This window comes from Euwallacea fornicatus, chromosome 31, assembly GCF_040115645.1.
Source record: "Euwallacea fornicatus isolate EFF26 chromosome 31, ASM4011564v1, whole genome shotgun sequence".
Taxonomy (NCBI): domain Eukaryota; kingdom Metazoa; phylum Arthropoda; class Insecta; order Coleoptera; family Curculionidae; genus Euwallacea; species Euwallacea fornicatus.
The window spans coordinates 666,384-688,152 of NC_089571.1; the positions used below are offsets into that span (position 1 = coordinate 666,384).

The following is a 21,769-nucleotide window of genomic DNA, read 5'->3' on the forward strand; positions in this document are numbered from 1 at the left end:
TAAAACGTAGGTGTGTTTATTAGTGTTCCGTTTTGTCTGTTTGTTAAGTTCTGCTTTGAAAAACGTTTAAGCGATAAAATATGAATATAAACGACTTTGTCATTTACAATCAAATTGAAGATAAATCAACATGTTTATTTGAAAATTGTGGGAAACGATTAAGTGGAAGAAGGCCAGATAATATCAAAAGACATTATTTGATAGTACACAAAAGGAATATTGAAAATGCGGTACAAGAAAAATGATAGTGATAGTACCAGCGTCGATTTACGGTTGTGGTAAAAATAATAGCAGTACCTCAATGAAGTTGCAAAACATGTAGGTTTTGCATTTAAAAATTCTCTCAATGCAAAAAAGTACAATATTTAAATTTATCAAGATACATTTCAAATATCACCCAAAAAAACTATTAAAAAAAAATATGAATAAACAAAACTCCAATAGTATACCATAGTGATGCCCAATTTTAAATGGACAAAATACGAGCAATATTCGAAATTTTCTGGGATTTGTACAAGTTTTATTTTGTTTATTCTTAAGCGATTCTTATTTTTGTATTATGTCCAAAATTATGAGCAAGCATTTCTGTTTTCAAAAAGATGATGAGAAGAAAAAAGCATTGTTCTGCAGAAAATCAATATTTAATTTTAAAAAAAATCGCGTAATGAGGGCAAAACTTACTCAGAAATTCAAAATCTTCTGAGTTGTTCAGCGAAAATGGCGGAAATAGGCAACTTAAATACCAAAACCCGTAGTCGGAAATGGAACTATTTTAATACCAACCATAAGGGGAGACCTTGAGGATTTCAATGTTAACAAAATATATATACAGTGTGACCCATTTCTTTTGGGCTCAATTTGTAAAATATTTATTGATTGTGCGATTTAGCCCGAATTTTTTAAAAATTATAGAGCTTGATAAACTGCACATTTTCATCAAAAATGGCCTCGTTGACATAAAATTCAAGGCCTACTGTGACAGTTTTTAATAAATCATATTAGCAATTTTTTTAGAAAAAATCCGTGCACGCCACTGGATCGACCACTCTTCAAGACGGGCTTATGCAAAATTTTAATGAAAATTTTTGAGTAATAACGATTTTGTAGAAGAATTAAAAATGCACACTGGGTACTTACTTGCACCTTCTTATACTTTCTCTGGGTATATTAAGGCCCCAACTCGCCATTTTAATACTATTTCGGGGATTGCCGTTGAAATATTGCAAAATTTCGTTGTTATTTAGAAACGGTCCACGACGTCCATTTTGCCTTGCTACTCACTGGTCTATTTGGATGTCTGATGTTGAATTCTGCATTTTGCCGCAGCTTCTGCTGCCGACCGCGCGTTGTCGCCAACAAGACGAACAATTTCTGTTTTTTCTTTTACACTTAAATTTTCCATAATTATCACGATTAATAATTGAATTTGTATGAAGTACAAACAAGTTCTAATGTCGATGTTGACGTTTGTTGCGTTTGTTTGACAGTTAAACACTTCACTTGTTCTCCATAGCCGACTATGAATTTTTCAAAATAAATATGTACTGAGGGTGCATTTTTAATTCCTCTACAAAATCGTTATTACTCAAAATTTTGCATTAAAATGTTGTACAAGCCCGTTTTGAGGGGTGGTCAATCCAGTAGCGTGCACATATTTTTTCTAAAAAAATCGCTAATAAGATTTATTAAAATTTTGCTCTTACAAATTGTCATAGTAGGCCTCGAATTGTATGTTAGCAAGGCCGCTGAAAATGTGCAGTTTATTAAGCTCAACAATTAAAAAAAAAATCAATATATATATAGCAATATAATAAATAATATATTAGCAAGAAATCTGCGAAAGTTACTTTTGCTCAATAAAAAACATAAAAAAAAACGATTAGGGTTTGCAAGATCACTTTAAGATTGGCCGTCTACAAAATGGCGTAATATTCTTTGGTCGGATGAAAGTAAGATCGTATTATTTGGTAATACTTGACTAAGAATTTTTTTCCGACGCCCTACAGGAACTGCCTATCAACCTGAATACACCCCTAAGATCGTTAAACATGGAGGTTCGAAAATTATGGTGTGGACATGATTTTGCCATGATGGAGTATCGAAAAAGAAAAATATATCTTGTTGATCAGTTTAATGCATTTTAAAGATGATGTTACTCCCAAAACAAAAAAGCCACAATTTGCAATATTCTATACCTCGACTAAGGGAGAAGTCGATACATTTGATCAACTTTGTAACTCAAGAACTGTTGCTCGAAAAACTAGAAGCTGGCCTTTACGAATTTTATATGGAGTGTTAGACGCAGCTGGAATTAATGCTTTTGTACTGCATCGATGTCAAAAGTTGGACAATGGAGAAACTCGAAGTAATTTGCAAAAAAAGTTAGCCAATGCCTTAGTCTAAGACCATATAAACCAAAGAGGAGAAAACAAACGACTTCCAAGAAAACTAAGACAATCTGTTCGCGATTATTTCGGATGTCCAAACGAAGTGTCGCCCAAAATACCCCCAAATCGTTCGTGTCCTTATGCCTTTTGTACAAGGTCGCGAGATCGAACCCGATGTCACATGTGCGTTCACTATGGAGAAAACATGTGTGTAGAGCACCAATGTATCATTTGTGAATAGTGTAAATCCTAATCTTATCTTATCTTCCGTTTTTTATTCAGAGTTTATAGTTATGTTTTTTGTTGCACCGAAAATGTTTATTTTTCAGTTTATAGTTTTTTTTTGTTAATATTAATTTTATTTCGTTACCCATTGGGAAAAAACTAGTAGACACATAATAAACTACATATAAATTGAAATGTAACAAACCTATTTTAACCCTGTTGCATAGAAGAAATATTAAAAATGAGTCACCAGCGACCTCACCTTGTGGTTTGTGTTTTACCAACCTAACGTTGTGGTTTTAGGGTTAAAATTACACAGTGAACATATATATACTTGAAGCATATTTCCAAAGCTATAAGAACTCTGATGAAGTAATGCGTCTTAATTCTACCCGTTTTCGTAAGAGAGAAATACCTAATCGTAATAAACTTAAACGTTTAGAAGATAACTTACATCGTTATGGACCTTTTAAAAAGCCGAAAAAATTATTGCAAGACTTTGATGAAAATGTAGAACTCATCGTATTCTTTAGCATTGTAGAGAATCCAAAAACATCAGTAACAGAAATTGCTAAATCAGTGAACTCGCCCAAATATAATGTTAAAAGAACTTACAAGAAACACAAATACCATCCTTACATTTCTCAAAAAGTATAATATTTGGAATCCAATGATTTTAATCAACGAATTCAATTCTGCAATCATTTTCTTGATCATGTGCAAGCTGATCCACTTTTCTATGTAAAAACTATTTGGTCCGACGAATGCACTTTCAACAACAATCGAATTTTCAATAGAAATACTTATCGATATGAAGCCAAAAAAATCTTCGATTTGCAGTAGAAAATAATTTTCAAAGAAGATTTAGCCGCAATGCTTGGTGTAGAATTTTTTTGATTGGGTAGTTGGCCCATTTTTTTATTAATGATACATTAAACCAAGGGAGATGCCACGAACTGTTGACCGGCTATATTGATGAATTCCTGAACAATTTACCTTTTCTGGAATTGAACAGCATTTATTTTCTATAAGAAGGTGCGATACCTTATAATGCCAGAATAAATGTTGAATAGTTAACTGCTGAATTCCAGGAAAAATGGATAGGAACCAGTGGTCCAGTCTGTTGGCCAGCTGATTTACCGGACCTTTATCCGTTGGATTTTTAGCTATGAGGGTATTATCAACATAAAGTTTATGTTTCCCACCTCAAAAATGTCGTTATTTTAAGACGAAGAATTATATATGCTTGTTAGCAAATTGCACTAAATGGTTTTATAAATGCAACGCATGGTTTAAGCAGAAAATGCCAATTATGTGTAAGACATGATGGTAGTCAAATTGAGCAATATCTTGAAAAATAATATTTTGTGTCAACTAGGGATATGTACGTTTGTTACGTGCAGAAAAAAAATCTTATTTGTAATATTTAAATCAATGTATTAGTACTCAAAGAAATAAAATCATTAATTTTTTTCAGTTTAAAATTGTTTTAGCATTAACTTGACATACATCATCAGATTGAGAACAATATTTTCTACAGAGCTAATTTACAATAATCACATATGCAGCTTAACTGCTTACAGAAAATTGTGAGAAAGTATGATGTGGTTTCAATGGTTAAAGGCGGGTTTATCTTTTTTTTTCTCGCTGCGTATCATACAACCACCATTTGTTCATGACGCTACTCGTCTTTGTACAAGATGATACAATAGGATGAGATGGAATGAAATGTAGATGATCCCATGACGATACAGATGGTTTTATAACTCTGAAATTCAGGACACAGACGACTACACGTCTCTTATTGTTCAAATGTTCCAATTTCAATTAAACATTCTTTTAACGTTAAGTGGTCACACATCATTAAATTCGGTAAAATATTGTCTATAAAAAAACGTTGTTCTATTTGATATTTTGAAGTTGTCTCCTGAAGCAGAAGTTTAGTCAAAAATGTCAACTTTGACGTCACTTAGTAGTCCGAAAAATATTAATTTATTTGGTTTTCACTTGATCAAAATTCGTTTATAAATCACAGTGTTGTAGCTTTGCTGGTATTTTTTAGACACCCTATATACTCAATTAAGTACACATTTCAAAAACTGTTAAATATAGATATATAACACGATTCGTAAGAGTCGTACATAATCATCCGCAGAATATGAGGAGATAATATTGAAAGTAATCTAATTTAATATAATAGAACGCAATTTGACAACGTTAGAGTTTTTGAGACTCCCTGTATATTTTCTTCTAATTATTCAACTTTTTGCTTTAACTCTAATGCTAATAAGATATCGACCGATTGCACACTGTTTAAACACTCTGTACATTGTATTCCATTTACGTTTTGTTTGCCGTCCAAATTCCATGGCCTATCGTTTTGCAAATAATAACAAAATGAGTTATACATACCACATAAGAAGGTATACAGAATGGTTAGACTAAACTTGGATTCAACGGAGTTATGTGGCTTTATTGTTAGAGAGGGTGATGGTCAATGGAAGAACTTAGACACTCACAGTTCAAACGTGACCATTTTCAGGCCGAAACACGAACCATATTGATGATCAATTTCACAGCGGATAATGATTTGTGCACTCGTCGTCACTTCTTGACTTTTTACACCATTTCTTGATTCACGTTGAATCCATTTGTCTGATTATTGCACTTGAGACGGAGTATTTAAAAGTTTGGCGTTACAATGTTCTTTACGACAGCTTCCTTTCTTCTTCATCCCATTTCCTTAATAACAACCTAATCCTACGTAGAATTCGATATCAAGAAATGATGCAATTTTTGTCCTTTTCGTCCATTTGTTGAGATTTGGTAGTCCGATTGGGACTCTTCGGGTTACCCTGCTGCCTTCGTCGGGCTATAGCTAGGGCGTCGTTTGGCACGTAAGAAATCCGCACTCCACCGTAAGCTCTCCTTGGCGGCAATTGGTAGTCCAAGTCGTCTGAAGAGGAGCTAGACGAACAGGTTGAACAATGGCTGTCCGAGTCGTCGTCATGATTCAAGCGGCGATGTGAACTTTGGCGGGACCTAGGAATTTGGCTATTTCAATGATTTTAGTAATTTCTAATGATTGCCTCACCTAGAGACTGCCACATGAGCGTCAGATGTGGTCTTTTTGGCCACTCGGTTTTTCCTTTGTAGTGTGTCCACGTGCCTCTTCTCTCTCCCACTGCCACTGTAACTACGACTTCTCGGAAATCGCTTTGAGGCCGCTTCCATGCTGGCGTTGTCTGCCTCATCGGCTTCAAATGCTTCGTTGTCACCTTGAAAACGAACGCTAAGCAAACCACGTGACTTCTTGGTGGGCGAATCCGGCGTGCTCCCACTCGCTAGGCTCGACTGGGGCAACTAGAAGGGATCCATTAAATGCTGACAAAATATTTCTGGGAGTTACTTACCGGTAGTTCTGGCATACTGTTGGCATGTAACGTTTCTTGATCCTCCTCTTTAGAGAAACCCTCTCCACGTAATTTGTCGGCCCAATCATCCAGACTTAAATCTGCCAGATGTAAAGGCTCCCTACTTCTATCCTTAGCGCACAGCAATTTTTCAAAGTCTGCAGATTGTTGGGGCGAGCTGCCCCTCTCGGCCAGGAGTCGGTCCAGGTTTCGCTCCAACAAAACCCGATCCAGCCCTTTTTCCTGTGCACCTATCCTCTCGTCCAACTCCCCGCATTCAGAGGGCGTGGGAGTGCTAGCCAGAGATCCGGCATCAGGTTTTGGACTACGCTGCAACGCCCTTCTACCCATTTTCGGCGATCTAATAGGCGACGGAGTGTGGCTCAGACTATGTAATGAAGCTGCAACGTGCCCTGACCCTATACCGCCAGATGTGTTGTACTGGATCGGAGGAGAGGACATTGACCCTATAGGGCTGGAAGGTGTGCTGGTAACGGGAGATCTCTGTGGATGTGTCATGAACGTCGAAGGTGATGCTGGAGGGGTGAGGCTTTCGCTGGGTGACGCGGCATTGTCTGACCGCTGCCTGATGTTAGTGGTTTGTCGTGGAATTCTGTGCAATAGCAACTTATTTGATCATCAACTTACAGCTTCTCGTCTACGTACCTAGTCCCAGGGCCGCTACTGTCAGATGGTGTGGGTGGTTCCCCCTTGCTGCAGGCAATGGAACAGTAGATAGCTCCTCTGCGGGGCAAAAATGGCCGGCCCAAAAGAGAGGTGCGACAAGTATGGCAACAGAAGCACGTCTCAGTGGCGTGCCAGTGCTGACCCTCATGGCTCATTTGACCCTGATCTACACCAATTGGCTCCCCGCAGCTGTCACAGTACTCAGCGAACATGGCGTCGAAGCAATGCAGGCAATAGGGTCGTCCATCGCGCATTATGTATCTCTGACCGCCCAGCTGCCGTTCGCATTCTGAGCATGCAAAGTGTTTCATATGCCATGCCCGACCCTCGGCTTCCGTGCATTCGTCGGCAAGAATAATCTAAAAAGAGCAAATGATGCTTATTACTGTAAAAATACGAACTAACCTGATCTAACCTCATCACAGGCACTGCATCTGGGTTTAACCGTTTCGGCGTGATGCCTGCCACAATAAAGCCGTCCTTCCTTGTAAAAATAAATAAGATCGACTAAGAGTTCCCTACACACGCAGCAAGTGAAGCAGGCTGCGTGCCACACGATATTTGGGCCGGCTCTAGAGGCGAACACACCAATATCCCCAGAGGACAAGGACTCGGAACACTAAAAAAATGGACGTTAAGCAAAAACATACACTCGACGTCTCTTTTTATTAAATGTAACAAATCTGAGGATCATATCTTTCGCCCTTTAGGGCACAAGATCTACGGCGCTAATAAATCTGTCTGCACCAAATGGCGAGGAAGGGATGATTTCGTCTAGTCCGGGATTTTATCGGGGTCCCTGTGGGTAACTTTAATGAAATATTACTACCTCCGATCCTATTGGACGTTCGAAATTTCCGGCTATAGTGCCGAGGTCGAATATGGACAATATCAAATTAGGCAAAATGAAATGTCCAATGGAACAGCTAATTTGTTTTTAAGTGGGTATTCGCAGCACATCCAAACCGTTGAATTTGTCGCCCCTCGCAGGCCAATTGCGACGAGTGCGTTTCTTAAATGCAATGTGTATATAGATTTTATTCATCCTCAAAGTAATCTCAATTATTTTCTTCTACTTTGGTTTCCATAGTGAATATAAAGAAAAGTGGTGGAATAATACGGCTGATATTTCCCTAGAGAAACAAATAAAAGATGCCTCTCGCAGTTTTCAGAAAATAAACAGCCGTTTAATGCTTCATGTCTCCCCCGGGTGTGCTACAAGAGTTAATTAGAAAAATGTAAATTAGATCGTTTTGACGGTTTTAATTGCTCATACCCAAGATTATTTATTTCTCCGGCAGGACTGATTAAGATTCAAAACTAATTAGAAAATGTCACAACCATGGAGGAACAACAATGGATCTTCGGTATTTATTCACTTAGCCGAATATATGGTGCTTTATCTTAGTTAGACAGACCATATATCTTGCAAAATCGCACTTAAAAAAGAGCTGCAAGGTGACTTTTTAATATAAGTTACACGTACTCGAGGGTTTGCGCCCTTTATATGGGGAGACATGACTTTCAAACGTGACTTGGAAACTTCTTCGATAACTTTCGAAAGCAAAATGGGGAGCGAAAACGTTATTTTGACATTTCAGGATGATATATTTATCAATTAGAGAGGTTCGCGAATTGAACTGTAGTGTGACCGAAACTATTGAGCTTTTTTGCACGTCTACGTACAGGGTCATTCAATTTTATACGAAAACACATGGGTATATACACTAATTTTTACAACCACATTAAACACGAAGATGCAAGCTGAAACAAGTATTAACAGTCGAATATGGAAAGCGACGCTCGGCGTCGCGACGCTGACGCTTTTTTTCAGGAACATGTCGTTTTTTCAAAAACGTGACCATCGATACATTCTAAACGAGTTTTGTATAAAAAATAAAAAAAAAAATTAATTATTTGAAAGTTACAGGAAAAATAAATATTACACTGTACAGTGGTGGAAAAAAGTAGAGTAACAGTTACGTTAAGTCCTTTTGAACTTTACTTTTTAAAAACAGATACACAGGGTAAGAATATATTAGGTCGTGTAGTATGAAATGAGTAGAATTGAATTGAAACTTTAGTCATTTTTTCTTCATATGAAATGTTTTTATTGTCAATCGAAATATGCACCGCCATTATCAATACACTTCTGCCATTTAACGGGAAGTTCATTGATTCCCCTGCTGTAAAAGCCTGCAGGCCGGGAGTCGACAAACTCGTGGAAGGCAGCTTTGACAGCCTCGTCGGAGTTGAATGTTTTCCCTACCAAGAAGTTATCCAAATTTTGAAAGAAGCGGTAATCAGTGGGTGCTAAGTCGGGTGAATACGGTGGATGACGAAGAGTTTCCAATTCCAACTCCTGTAGCTTGGCCAAGGCGACTTGTGCGGTGTGTGGCCGCGCGTTGTCGTGCAACAACAGCGGTGCGCTTCGATTGACTAATCTTGGCTGCTTAACAGTCAGTTAGCCTCATCATTTCGGTCAGTTGTCGGCAGTAGACATCAGCCGTAATCGATTCACCAGGTTTCATGAAGCTGTGATGGATGACACCTGCGTTGGACCACCAAACGGACACCATAAGCTTCTTTTGATGAAGATTTTTTTTCGCACAATGTTTTGGTGGTTCAACTTGATCCAACCACTGCGATGAATGTTTGGTGTTGTCATATAGGATCCATTTCTCATCACAAGTAACAATCCGATTCAAAAATGGATCGTTATTATACCGGCACAACAAAGAAACACAAGCTTCGAGACGTCGTTCTTTCTGTATGTCGCTCAACTCATGCGGTACTCACTCGTCCAGCTTTTTCACCTTACCAGTCCCAGCCAAATGAGTCAATGTTAGTTTTTTGGTTACACTGAATATTAACGGAAATTCGAACGCACTTTGACGTGGATTCGCTTCCACCACGGCTTTCAGATGATCGTTATCCACTTGAGTTTCAGGTCGTCCACGTGGTTCATTTGTTAGGTCAAAATTGCCAGAACGAAATTCCATGAACCAACGAGGTACTGTTTGCTGTGAAGTGACTTCAGTACCAAACACATCATTAATATTGCGAACCGTCTGAGCTGTTGTGGTTCCACGGTGGAACTCATGTTTCATTAACACACGAATTTCACTATTTTGCATGGCTGCACAAAAATTTTTATACAAATAAAAGTTTTCAATAATTTTTAACACTTTAAACTCTGATCGAAAGAGGAAGAATGTGCCTTTTCCACATAAAAAAGTCAAGTTCAAATATAGATTTAGAGTGAAGTTATTCGCAGTTGAATGTGGCATTACGAGAATCTACTCATTTCATACTACACGACCTAATACAATTACTTTATTTCGATATGTGCAACACAAGTATACCAGGTCTGTAAATATGAAACCGGAATCTTTTAACAAAAAGTATAACTTAGCTGCGCAATAATTATAAAAAATATTTTATTCGAAATATTTCCCATCGTTACATGTACATTTTTCCCATCTCTCTGGCAACTTGTGGATGCTACACCAAAAGAACTGTCGTTCTTTTGAGGCAAACCGTTCATCGAGCCATTTTTGAACTGTTTCGTAAGAGGTGAAGTGCCGTTCTGCAAGAGCGTGTCCCATCGATGGAAATAAGTGATAATCGGATGGTGCTAAGTCGGGTGAATAAGCCGCGTGCGATGGTACTTCCCAATGAAACGTCCCAATCGTTTCCTTCACCAGTTTTGCAGTGTGTGATGGTGCGTTATCATGAAGCGATATCACCTTGTGTTACCGTTCTTGATATTCTGGTCGTCTTTCACGCAAAGCTCGATGCAAGTCCATCATTTGTTGTCGGTAACGTTCAGTTTCTCCAGGTTTTAGCAGCTCATAATAAATTACGCCTGTTTGATCCCACCAAACACAGAGCATTGTTTTCCGTCCGTATCGATTTGGTCTTGCTGACGATGCTGATGGTTCGCCGGGAGTTACCCATGATTTTTTACGTTTGGGATTCTCAAAATAGATCCATTTTTCGTCACCAGTCACAATTCGATGAAGAAATGACTTTCTGTTATACCTGGTAAGCAACAATTGGCAAGTGGTTTTTCGATTTTCTTGCTGTCTTTCATCGAGTTCATGTGGAACCCATTTTCCTATCTTCTGAATTTTTCCCGTAGCTTTCAAACGAATGGAAATGGCTTCTCGTGTCACATTTAATTGGTTCGCTAATTGTTGTTGCGTTTGAGCATCGCCCTCATCTAACAAAGCTCGCAACTTGCCGTCTTCAAACTTTTTCGGTGGTTTTCCGCGCTCTTCGTTATTGACGTCAAAATTGCCACTTTTGAATTTTTTAAACCGCTCATAGCACTGTGATTTTCCAAGGGCGTGCTCACCGTAAGCTTCAACAAGCATGTGATGTGAATCTGCAGCCGTTTTTTCCAAGTGGTAACAGAAAATCAATGCTGTCCGCAAATCGTAATTTGTAGGCACAAAATTCGACATACTCAAAGCTATTGCAAACTGTCCTGCAGTATTGAAGAGATATAGTACCCTAATAACACGATAATATTACGTATGTTGACCACTAGGGACATTCGGAGGCAAATTCCGGTTTCACATTTACAGACCTGGTACGCTTTCGGGAAGAAAACACTTAACGAATGAATATGCTAATTGTCCCGAACTTTTATAAATAAAAGATGCTGATTCTGGAGCGTGTTACTGTTATTGTTAACGCGAGAAACATGCGTTATCACCTTTACATGGGAAATGGTCATATAATTCAACTCTCAAAGAAAGTAAACATTTATTCTTAAAAACAGTATTGTTTAATATATTGTAAAAAACCCCTTGATATTAATGACCTCCTGGCATCTGCTGGGCATCGACCTTGTTAGCTTTGATACTATTACGGGATCCATGCTGCGCCAGGCTTCTCTCAATGTTTCAAATAATTGATCGGTACTCGTGTAACTTTCTCCTCAGATCTTTTGGTCTAAAATTTCCCAGAGGTCCTCGATCGGGTCGAGATCAGGGGATCGTGAAGGCCATTCTAGAACATTGATATTTTCTCTCCTGAACCGTGCCTTTACGTATTTTGACGTATGTTTAGGATCACTATCCTGTTGGAAAATACGTCGTAAGGGCGTAACCTCATCGGCATGTGACGCCATTTGGTTCTCCAAGGTGTCCTTTTATTGAAACTATCCATGTGGCCTTCTTTTTTATGGACTGGACCAACGCCATAGCCCGAGAAACAGCCCCAGACCATAATCGACCCATCTCCGTGCTTGACTGTGGTGCATGTGTATTTAGGATTAAGTCTTTCACCCTTGGGGCGTCTTACATAGGCCATCACTGTTGAATAAACAGAACTTTGATTCGTCGCTCCAAATGACTTTTTTCCAGTAGTTCTCTGTCCAATACAAATGTGATTTGGCAAAATTGAGGCGAGTCCGTCCGTTCCTCTTTGATAACGGCGGTTTTTTGGCTGGTCTTCTGCCACATAACTGAGCGTCCATCAATCAATTCCTCATAGTCCTAGAAGTGACTTCAATTCCAAGTCCTCAGAAATACGGCGTTTAATTGTGTTGGAGCCAATGGAAGGTTCACTTTTTTGCAAATTTTATAATTTGTTTGTTCTCATGTCTATTGGATTTTTTGGGCCTTCCGGATTTCTTCTTCACCAGACTGTTCCCAAATGCACGATTTTGTTTAATAATTCGGGAAACAATGGACTTGTTTAAGTTAAACGTCTTTGCGATTTCACTCTGCTTTTGTCAATCTCATGTAAATTAACGATAACTTCTTCTAAAGACAAATGTTTTCCTCTAAGCACGTTTACTAAGACAAACTCACAGTTGCAATGAATATCGAGGCAAAAATTGTTTAAATATTTTGTATTGTTTAAAATGTTGCTCTACTTTTTTCCACCCCCAAACAAATGTTATCGGTATAAAAACAAACAATAAAATAAATGTTGATATTTCTGATGGTCAAAGTATTTCCTTATATGGCGCCTTTATGTTAAACCTATATTGAAATGAGTTTAACTAACTTAGCTGTAATTATATCATTTTTTTAAATGTTGCTCAACATTTTTCCACTATTATAATATATTGCATACAAGCAGCAAACTTTGATTTATTTATAGTCAAACTTTAAGTACCTTAAGAAGGAAAGCCCTTAGGGACCGTAAGATACCTTTTTTCATAAAATATGTATAAAAATACAAATTTAGTAATATATAAATTTGATATCGAGTGTCAACAAAGTTACCGTCTTTAACTCATTAAGGACCAAATAATTTTTTCTGTTTTTAAAAGTTGAATAAAACACATTTTTAATTTAGTTTTGAATCAAGTAAAACAATATCAATAGCATTTTTGCAATTGAGTTTGAGTTTTTGCAAAAAGGGCTGATCGATAAATAGATCGCTGGGTATTAGGACGATTCAAACTTAATTTTTCTTTTACCATAAATTTTATTTCGAATCGAAAATATCTTTTAATTTTTCTTATGTACCTGGAAAAAACAATAAACACACAGTATAATTACATTTTTGACAAAAAATGAGAGGTCGACTTTTAAATGTAGGATACTGACACCATCGTTGGTTCGTCCGTTTTTCTAAAAAATGTCCTTTTTCATCTAACTGTACACTGTTTAATACATAAGACGTGGAAGTTGACTAAGTGGACTTCCTTTTAAAACACTTCGTCCACATCCAACTTTTAAATAGGTAACATCAATTTGTCGCCTAGAATTTTTGATAGTGAAGGATTTTTTCCATGTATTCTTCTATATGTGCAAAAAGGAGTAATCATAGCCATGTTAATGATCCTGATGAATAAATACCAGTATAATTTTTTTTTGCTGTTATGGCTACGAAATGCCTCTCCAAAAGCCAGTCGTGGTGATCCACTTTTCTCATATACCGATTGTAGTTTTATATTAGTTTTGGTTGAGGGACTTAAACCGTGGCTTTTTGCCGTTTTCTCCATCGTAATATCGACAATTCTTGATCTTTGGTATCGAAATTGGTTTCCATGGAAACACACATATTGTCATTCCATTTAATTAATAAAAATTTGTTTTACCGTCAAATCTGTAGTCATAAGATCCTCGTGGGAATTTTTGCAATTTTTTAGTTGCCTGAACAGGACAATTTGCCATCTTATTGCCTCTCATCGTTCCTGTGGCTTGAAAGTCCATTTCTTTCAGTTTGGAGAGTAGTGCATGACTTATAAAAAAAAGACTTTTGCATTTTCAACATAGAGACCATCTTCAGAACGACTCTCGTACCAAAAGGCACCACTGATTGTTGTGTTCCCTTGCTCGTATATAATGAACGTTTGAAGCGATATCCGTCTTCTCGACACATTTCCCATAGCTTATAACCAAACTGAATTGGCTTACCCCTTATAAACTGTTTCAAGGTGTGGTGGCCATAATACCTAACGATCATTTCATCTATTGAGAGATTCTGTTGAAATATCCAAAAATTTTTAAAGTTTTTATTTATTAAGTCTACCAAACTCCTGATCTTAAGGCATTTATCATTTTTATTTTCTTGACCTTTGCTATTGTCTTGAAAGTGAATAAGAGATTTCAGATCTTGATATGAATTTCTGGTCATAACATTTTTAACGATAGCTCGTCTCAAATCGTCATCGTCATACCAATAATAATGTCGTTCAGATGGTAATTTATGATAAACGCTGCAACCAAAAATCCAATAAAAATTTTAAGGTTGTCTTCTTTTATTACATAACGATGTTTGTTCTTTTGCGTAACGGTATATTCCATAGTTTCCTGTACAATTAATTGGTAAACTTCACCATTAAAAAATTAATCAAACAAATCAACTGTAGTTGCAGGATTCAAAGAAGTTTTCAAATTACTTACTCTTACTGAGTAATCACTTTCGAATAAAACTGGTTCATACATAGAAGGTGTTTTACTCCAATTTACAATAATTTTCTTTTTTCAGTTTTTTTTTGTATGTACAAGACGTGCTAATGGTATATCATCATTTTCTTCGTCACTTTCTTCATTTAATTGAATTTCAGCGAATCCAGCAACATCTGACATGGTTGGCACCCCTACATCTTCGTCGTCAGGTACTTCCTTATCTGTTAGTTTATCATCTTCTGAAGGTCACGCTAATATATTCGCATCGATATCGTCAGAGTACTGACACTCAACTGTTTCATCAGCCGTTTTCGACTTATTTGAAAAATTAAAAAAAAACAGTGACATTTTGACGGGCTGTACCTTCAGAAGGAGACAATTTCGTATCTAAGTATATCACCATGAATCGATGTATTTTTGACCAAGGAATATGTGGTTAAGTCTTGACCCCCTCATTCTGAGACACCCTGTATATACGTCGCCGTTTTCAAAGCTCCGTCAGTAGTCAGCAATTGATCATTTTTATCAAACAAAATTTTAATATTTTACATACTTTAGTTATCAATCGAATTTATAAGTATTGTCTACAAACCTAATTTGATTACCCGATTTTTCTTACTGAAGCAGAACTAAGTTGTACTCAAAAAAAATTATGAATATTTTACGGCCAAAAGATCTAACTCAACACATGTCTAAGTTGATAATGGCGAAAAACACTCAATCTATGTATGAAACTACCTCACAATTTTAGTAGACCAAATCCAGTGGTCAAAGGGTGGGATGAGGGCAAAAATACTTGAGCTTTGTTTTGATCTATAAATAGATCACTGGCCGCTAATAGGTTTAACAGAGTTCATCTAGCCCTGATAATGCTCACAATGTGCATCGAAAACGTACACAGATTCGGGTTTCTCGTCCCTAAAACCCCCTCCATCCGACATTTTGTTCAGATGGTGGCACTACAAATGAAGTAATTAATTTTTTTCGTTTTTTAATCTTTACTTTGATGTCCTGTACTTTGAAAACCATCCACTTTTGGACTTAAGCAAATTGGATTAAATTGTCACGTTTTCGTCTCAGAAATCTGTAGTAGAATTTTGTTCAGACCTTTGAGAGACACCCTGTATATACATGCAAGGCGTAACGTGAATAGGGGTTTTCTTTTTAACGCGACATGCACCTCAAAAAATTAAACAAAATCTTGATGTAACATTTTTCTGAAATCTCAAAACCAATCGTATTAAAATACATTTTTGTATAAAACCTGAATTCGTCCCTGTATGAAATAGTGAAATTAACGGATAAGGGAGAAAATTACACAAAAAAAAAATGATCAGTTATTGCAAAAACGCAAACATTTCATATTTATTATTTTAATGCAGTGTCGTGACACCAGCTGGTATTTTATACGTAGTCGACACCACGATGTAGATTTGTCAGGATTGAGACAACTCACTCACTCACTATCAACTTTTACTTCACTAGTGTGTCCAATGGGGAAAGATAGTACGAGTACTTAGAACACAATAGATTCAGCAACGATATTAAATAATCTAATAATAATTTGAATGAATCTAGAATAATGGAATCTCTATGAATCTGAAATCTGAATGAGTTTGAATGGAAGGATCTTGACTACTTAAACACATCGTTAAGGGTAGTTAAGTAATTTAAACCGATCTTAGGGCTAAGTTAACTATATTTTGATCATTTTGTCGTATCAGACAAAGGGATGACGTTTCTTAAACAAACCAGTGCTCTCATTGCGCTATAACATCACCATTAGACTTTTATGAGAAATCAAATAGGAGCAATGTAAGGAGCATAGATCCATTGGCGTAACGTAGGGTTCTTGTTTCAAGGATAAGAAGGTATATGACATCAGTTGGTTTTTATGTTTATGGAGGGTTTAAAAATCAGTCGTAAAGCTCGATTCCAGATGTTATTTTGATAAATATAAATATTGTTATATTGAGAATGACCCATAATTACTTTAAAAATGAATTGGTTGATTTGTTGTTGGTACATGGAGACTGCTGCTGCAGTTTAAGTTTTATAAGTATGCCGATCGTTTTCCCTTAAGATCTCATCCCACCACCCGTAGATTTATTTACCTTGTTGGAAGACCTCGTGAGACCGGAAATCTGCCAGCAAAGCATGGTGGATATATTGGAAGACTTAAGCCATCTAGGATGGCATAGATTGACGAGCGTGTTTTACACATCCTTCGAGAGGGTCCATCAATGGCGACATTTCGAACACACTTCGTAGCCAGTGCCGAAGTAAGAAGGAATTAAAGGTTTGTAATTTATTCAAACTTTCTTATGTGAATGTTTAGGTTGCTTTTAAGATTTTGAAGAAATGTTATGTAAGGATTCTGCCTTGTTGCTTACGGTCTACGTCGTGTTGAAAGGAAAGTCCCTACTTAAGATACACCCTGTATAATGTTTTTCGTTGGCCGATTTTGATGACTTTGCCTCACTGTTCGATAAAGAAGCAAAAAATATTTGACAATCTGAATGTTTATTCTCGTCATTGGTAATATTATTAACTCAAAATTACCTAATATGTTAGTATTTGTTTCCCCCTATAGCTTTTAAATGATTAAAAATTTCAACAAACTTTTATGCAAAACCCGTTTAGAATGTGTCGATGTTCACATTTTTGAAAAAAGGTGTGTTTCCAAAAAGAACATAGCGTTGGCGTCGCGACGCCGAGCGTCACTTTCCATATTTTAGGTTTTTAGCATTTGTTTCAGTTTACGCCCTTTTATTTAATGTGGTTGAAAAAATCGTTTCGTATGAGTGAAGCATCCAGGTGGAGTGACCCTTTGCATGCAGTCATAAGTGTCACATATAAAGTGTTATGTGACACACTCTATATCGATTTTCGCATATTTTAAAATTATTGACGCTTAAAGCATGCCAGTTTTTACGCAACGCTGTATATTTTGTATCTTTAGGTGTCGGAATTTTGGAGTCTTGTCAGGGCCACGTCAAAGGAAAGTTTTCCGACCGGCATGCTATGGAATATTCCACTTTCTAATTGGTTAGCACATAGCACTTTATGGTTCTAATGTGACGGCTGAAGAATGTTGCTAATCTTCTACCTCTCGTTTAATATCTACGTGTCATGGATGTTTAATATAGGTGGTCGTGGGAAAAACTTCTTACCGCAAAGTAGTACTTTCGGCTCACGGATGCGTTTGGTAAAGCGTTACTTTTAGCTTGCAAACGCGTGCAGTAAAGCTACTTTACCACACGTGCAGGAAAAATAAAATGCAGCCTGTTATCCAGATAAGAAGGTGGAGGGCATCTTACGTTGGAGAGCCCTTGCTGCATAGAGTAAAATGGGAGAACCTGCCCTTACTCAGGCAATTAATGGACTACAAATTTGTGATGCGATATCCGCAGTAGCAGAATTGGTGGGGTCTAATTAAAAGGGCTTCAATTAAGCATAGTTGTCCTCCAACCAAAACTTTTAATTCTTCTTTCGGTCTTGAAATTAAAAGCCCCATCCTTAAATTGGATACAAGCAACGGCTCTCCGAGCTTTATATTCTTTTACATTAAATAAACTGCCGATTAAATTATCAGAACGCATAAAGGCGGCTTTTCGGTGGCACCGAAGGAAATCTAATTAAAATTTTTCATTAATGAAATTCAGTGATTGCTCCCGCGCGTTTTCCATTAAAAGCTCCGGCATAATTAGAAAACGCAATTGTTCGTCAGGCAGGAGAGCGACAGCCGGCTTTTATCGTCGATTCTTCGCGAATTCCTCCCTCGCTAGTTTATGAGGTTTACCCTTTCGCAGAGGTGTTTTGTCTATTCGACCATCAAATCCTAATTAAGCTCAACGACGCTGGTCTTAAATCAAAGTCGGACGTCGAGGCCGAGGCCTTTAATTATCAATAAAAGTACTTTAATAACCGGCACGGCCTTAAAGATCGCAAATATGACGTGAATGGCCGCGTTTACGACGCATTAATTCTCGGATCATGTTGCTCGGGTCTCCGGAATTAAAAATGTTCAGCTTAGAGTACGAGTACGTTTCGCATAAATACTTTGAACTTGTGCCTACCAGATCGCACCGCATAACTCCGGGGATCTGCCTGACGGCTCCTCGGCCCAGAGCCTCCCTCTTTCTCTGAGCGCTAAAGAGACGTAATTCTTTTCTCTCTTCATCACTGAGAGCGTGACAATAGCGAACTTCATTGTCATGCGGAGGAAGCTGCTGTAATAGCTGCCGCACCCTGTATCTCTCTCCTACGCTATTTACATATGGTACTTTGTCTTCTGCGAGGGAGCTAAAGTAGAGGTGAACCTTAAAGTTAAAAAAAAAAAAAAATTGTTATAAATATCCATTAAACTTTGAGGCCGAGCCGCTTTATGGTTGCTTTTTACGTTGTAAGTCCGTACCTGATCCGGTCTTAAACCTGGAGGTACCCAAGTGTACTCCTCCAACGCACACCCGCTGTCGTCATCGCTTTGTGAGTGACGCTGGTGATCGACACCGCCTGGCAGACCGAATGGTGAGGCCTTGCCTAGAAATCGGTCTGCATTGGGGTGTTCCGGGGCGATTTTACTGCCCAATGGAGAGGGCAGCGGGGGTAGTCCTTGAGCAGGTGTAGACATCTGGATGTGATCCGAGTTTTGGAATAACGTTCTGCAAGAAAGAAGTCATTAAAAATACACCATATATATAGCATTGTGGTGCAGCGGACATCATCGTACATAGTCCAATTTATAAATAAATGGCTTAATCAAAAAGTATTTAATAATGCAACAAGCAATTACCGCTCTCGACTACTGGGCGTCCATATATTTCTGTCAATGTAAATGCAACTTGTCTAGTTTTTTTTGCGGTTTCGATGAGGAACAGTCGAGTTACATAACGTTGTTTGCCCGTAGATTTGATTTATATCTGGATTTAATTGAAGCATGTGGAAATCGTTAGCCCAATCTTAATGGGTATTTTATTATTGTTGGATGTATGGTTGAACACAACATACGAAAGACAGACATGGAAACAACATCAAATTTTAAACGTCTTTTTGTAATTTTGAAGATTTTTGTGATATTTACAAGAAAAGTGACACTTAAGATGCCTTAACGTAGGTTTAACAAACTTCCAATATACAACATAAATAAATTAACATACCCATACGCTATCAAATAATTTTAACAAGTTAATCGACCATATGTTACTTCACAACAGTAATCTCAAGCCAGTGGATTTTGTATTTTGAAATTCTAATATCCACCAATAAATTCTTGATTTGGGACAACTTTAATCAGCTTATATAAATAATTTCTTGTTAATATCATTATTATTACTGTTAGATTGTGTCTCACTTTCAAATACTGAACGCTTGCTCTATTGATTCGGCGAAATCAACGATGCTTTAATCTCGAGTGAAAAAGAAAGTTCTACCGAAACAGCCGGAACGTCTGTAATAATGGCAACTAAGATCAATATTTCTCCATTATTATAATAAAATTAATGTTAATCTTTCTGTATTGTTGTTTTCACACCTTTACAAAGCTGCAAGTTTTATTGATCTTGCCTGTGTTTTGAACATCTGACCGTCATACAGGTTCTAACAAGGTGAAAGCGAAAAAATCGTAGTAATGGCTACGTGGACTGGTTCTGACGCTTTGACTAATGAAGGATCGTGTTTGGTGCACTATTGCCTTTTTCGTTTTACTTTTTTGCTCTATACCCTTTTTCCCAAGCTTGTGTCAGACAACAGATTATTGTCCATTACTGAAAGACAAATGTACCTCAACAGGTACTAACGAGTTCTTTGGGGATTTACTATCAAATTACAGAAATGTTAAACGGCTTAAATATCGCCGTATCTATTAGATTTCCCACTACTAGCCTTACAAGACATCGCTATTGGGTATGTTGGAAGATTGTGAGCACGTTTCCCTCGGCTTTTCTTCTAAAACAGTTCAATAACACGCTAATAATGGCATGTACATATACTATGGCCCGTTATTTACCTAGCGAATCCCAACATCTGCTACAGTGTCGTCATTAGTCCCATTGCTGTTATATTTATGGTTTCCATGGAAATAAATATCAAATGAAACGTCACTAGTGATTTTATCATTCAAGATGAGTTGTCATTTTCTGTCTATTGCATTTTTGCAAACTGTAATATACAAGGTGTATCAGATTTGTTCTGCCAAATGCTTACTACAGGTTCCTGTGGCCGAAATGAGAATTAAAGTTTATACGAACAAATGTTTAATTGTCCTTTAGTCCGAGCTCGAGATGCAGGGTGCTAAAGTTTAAGGAAAAAAGTTTTTATTTTCTATGACTTCCAAATGGATCAAGTTTTTTTAACAAAATTTTCCTACGTGAGTTTAGCGTCCATTCACCCGTGGCGGAGATGTGGGTGTCACGTGTCTTTTTCAGTTAAATTGTAACACACAGTATAATATTTCGCTTAAAGTAGTCCATCATATGCGCCAATGTTTTCAGTTAATTTTTTGTTTCTTCTTAGTTTGTTGTATTTCAAATAGTTCGGTCACAAAAAACTCGTAAAGTTAATTAAACTGGTAAAACTAATAAGAAGTTCTCAAAAAAGCGTCTTGATAATGTAAAACTTTCATTCCTCAAACTGTAACGGTAAAAGAGTTATTTGCAAAAAACGATAACCGCCAAATGAATTTTTTTTTCGGGTATCTTGGTAACTATTCGGAATTTAGCTGGTATAAAAAGACATTATTAATTTGTTTCAAATTACGCAACTTTTTCCTGATTTAAGAGATTTTGTATCTATTATCATTTCCCAGATCTTCAGACTGTTCACCCTTACCTGGGACAGGCTGTACATATATTCTAATCAATAAATCAATTTAGCGACTAACAAAATGCAATTTATGTTAGCTTGACACCTATTTAATAAATGTAATTTACGTCATCAATGCTAACTATTAATTATTGATTTATAGTTAATAAAATTAGATCTAAAACTTTTTCTTGCGTCACATACTTCTATTATTATAACTCACACAATAAAATAGCAAGGACTGGACAATTGTCAATTGTGCAGCATATATACCAGATCGTAAATCACAATTTTGCATTATAAAATAATTGTTTTTGTAATATAACCCAATGACGTAGAAGAAATAAATGTAGCAAATAATTGTCGACATTACAGT

At 37.1% G+C, this 21,769-nt stretch overlaps 1 protein-coding gene across 3 annotated transcripts in view; it reads right to left on the reverse strand.

Moving 5' to 3' along the window:
* Positions 1–2,256: 2,256 nt before the first annotated feature.
* The window catches only part of LOC136348127 (protein espinas-like), a 242,359-nt gene continuing 222,846 nt past the window's right edge, over positions 2,257–21,769 (reverse strand). For all 3 annotated transcript variants that reach the window (XM_066298727.1, XM_066298728.1, XM_066298729.1), the window contains 7 exons: positions 19,010–19,256; positions 18,672–18,914; positions 7,128–7,331; positions 6,692–7,071; positions 6,026–6,638; positions 5,707–5,975; positions 2,257–5,666 (listed from right to left, as the gene is read on the reverse strand). In XM_066298727.1, coding sequence (XP_066154824.1) covers positions 5,390–5,666; positions 5,707–5,975; positions 6,026–6,638; positions 6,692–7,071; positions 7,128–7,331; positions 18,672–18,914; positions 19,010–19,256 — 2,233 coding nt within the window. In that variant the 3' untranslated portion in view covers positions 2,257–5,389. The remainder of the gene's footprint in view (positions 5,667–5,706; positions 5,976–6,025; positions 6,639–6,691; positions 7,072–7,127; positions 7,332–18,671; positions 18,915–19,009; positions 19,257–21,769) is intronic.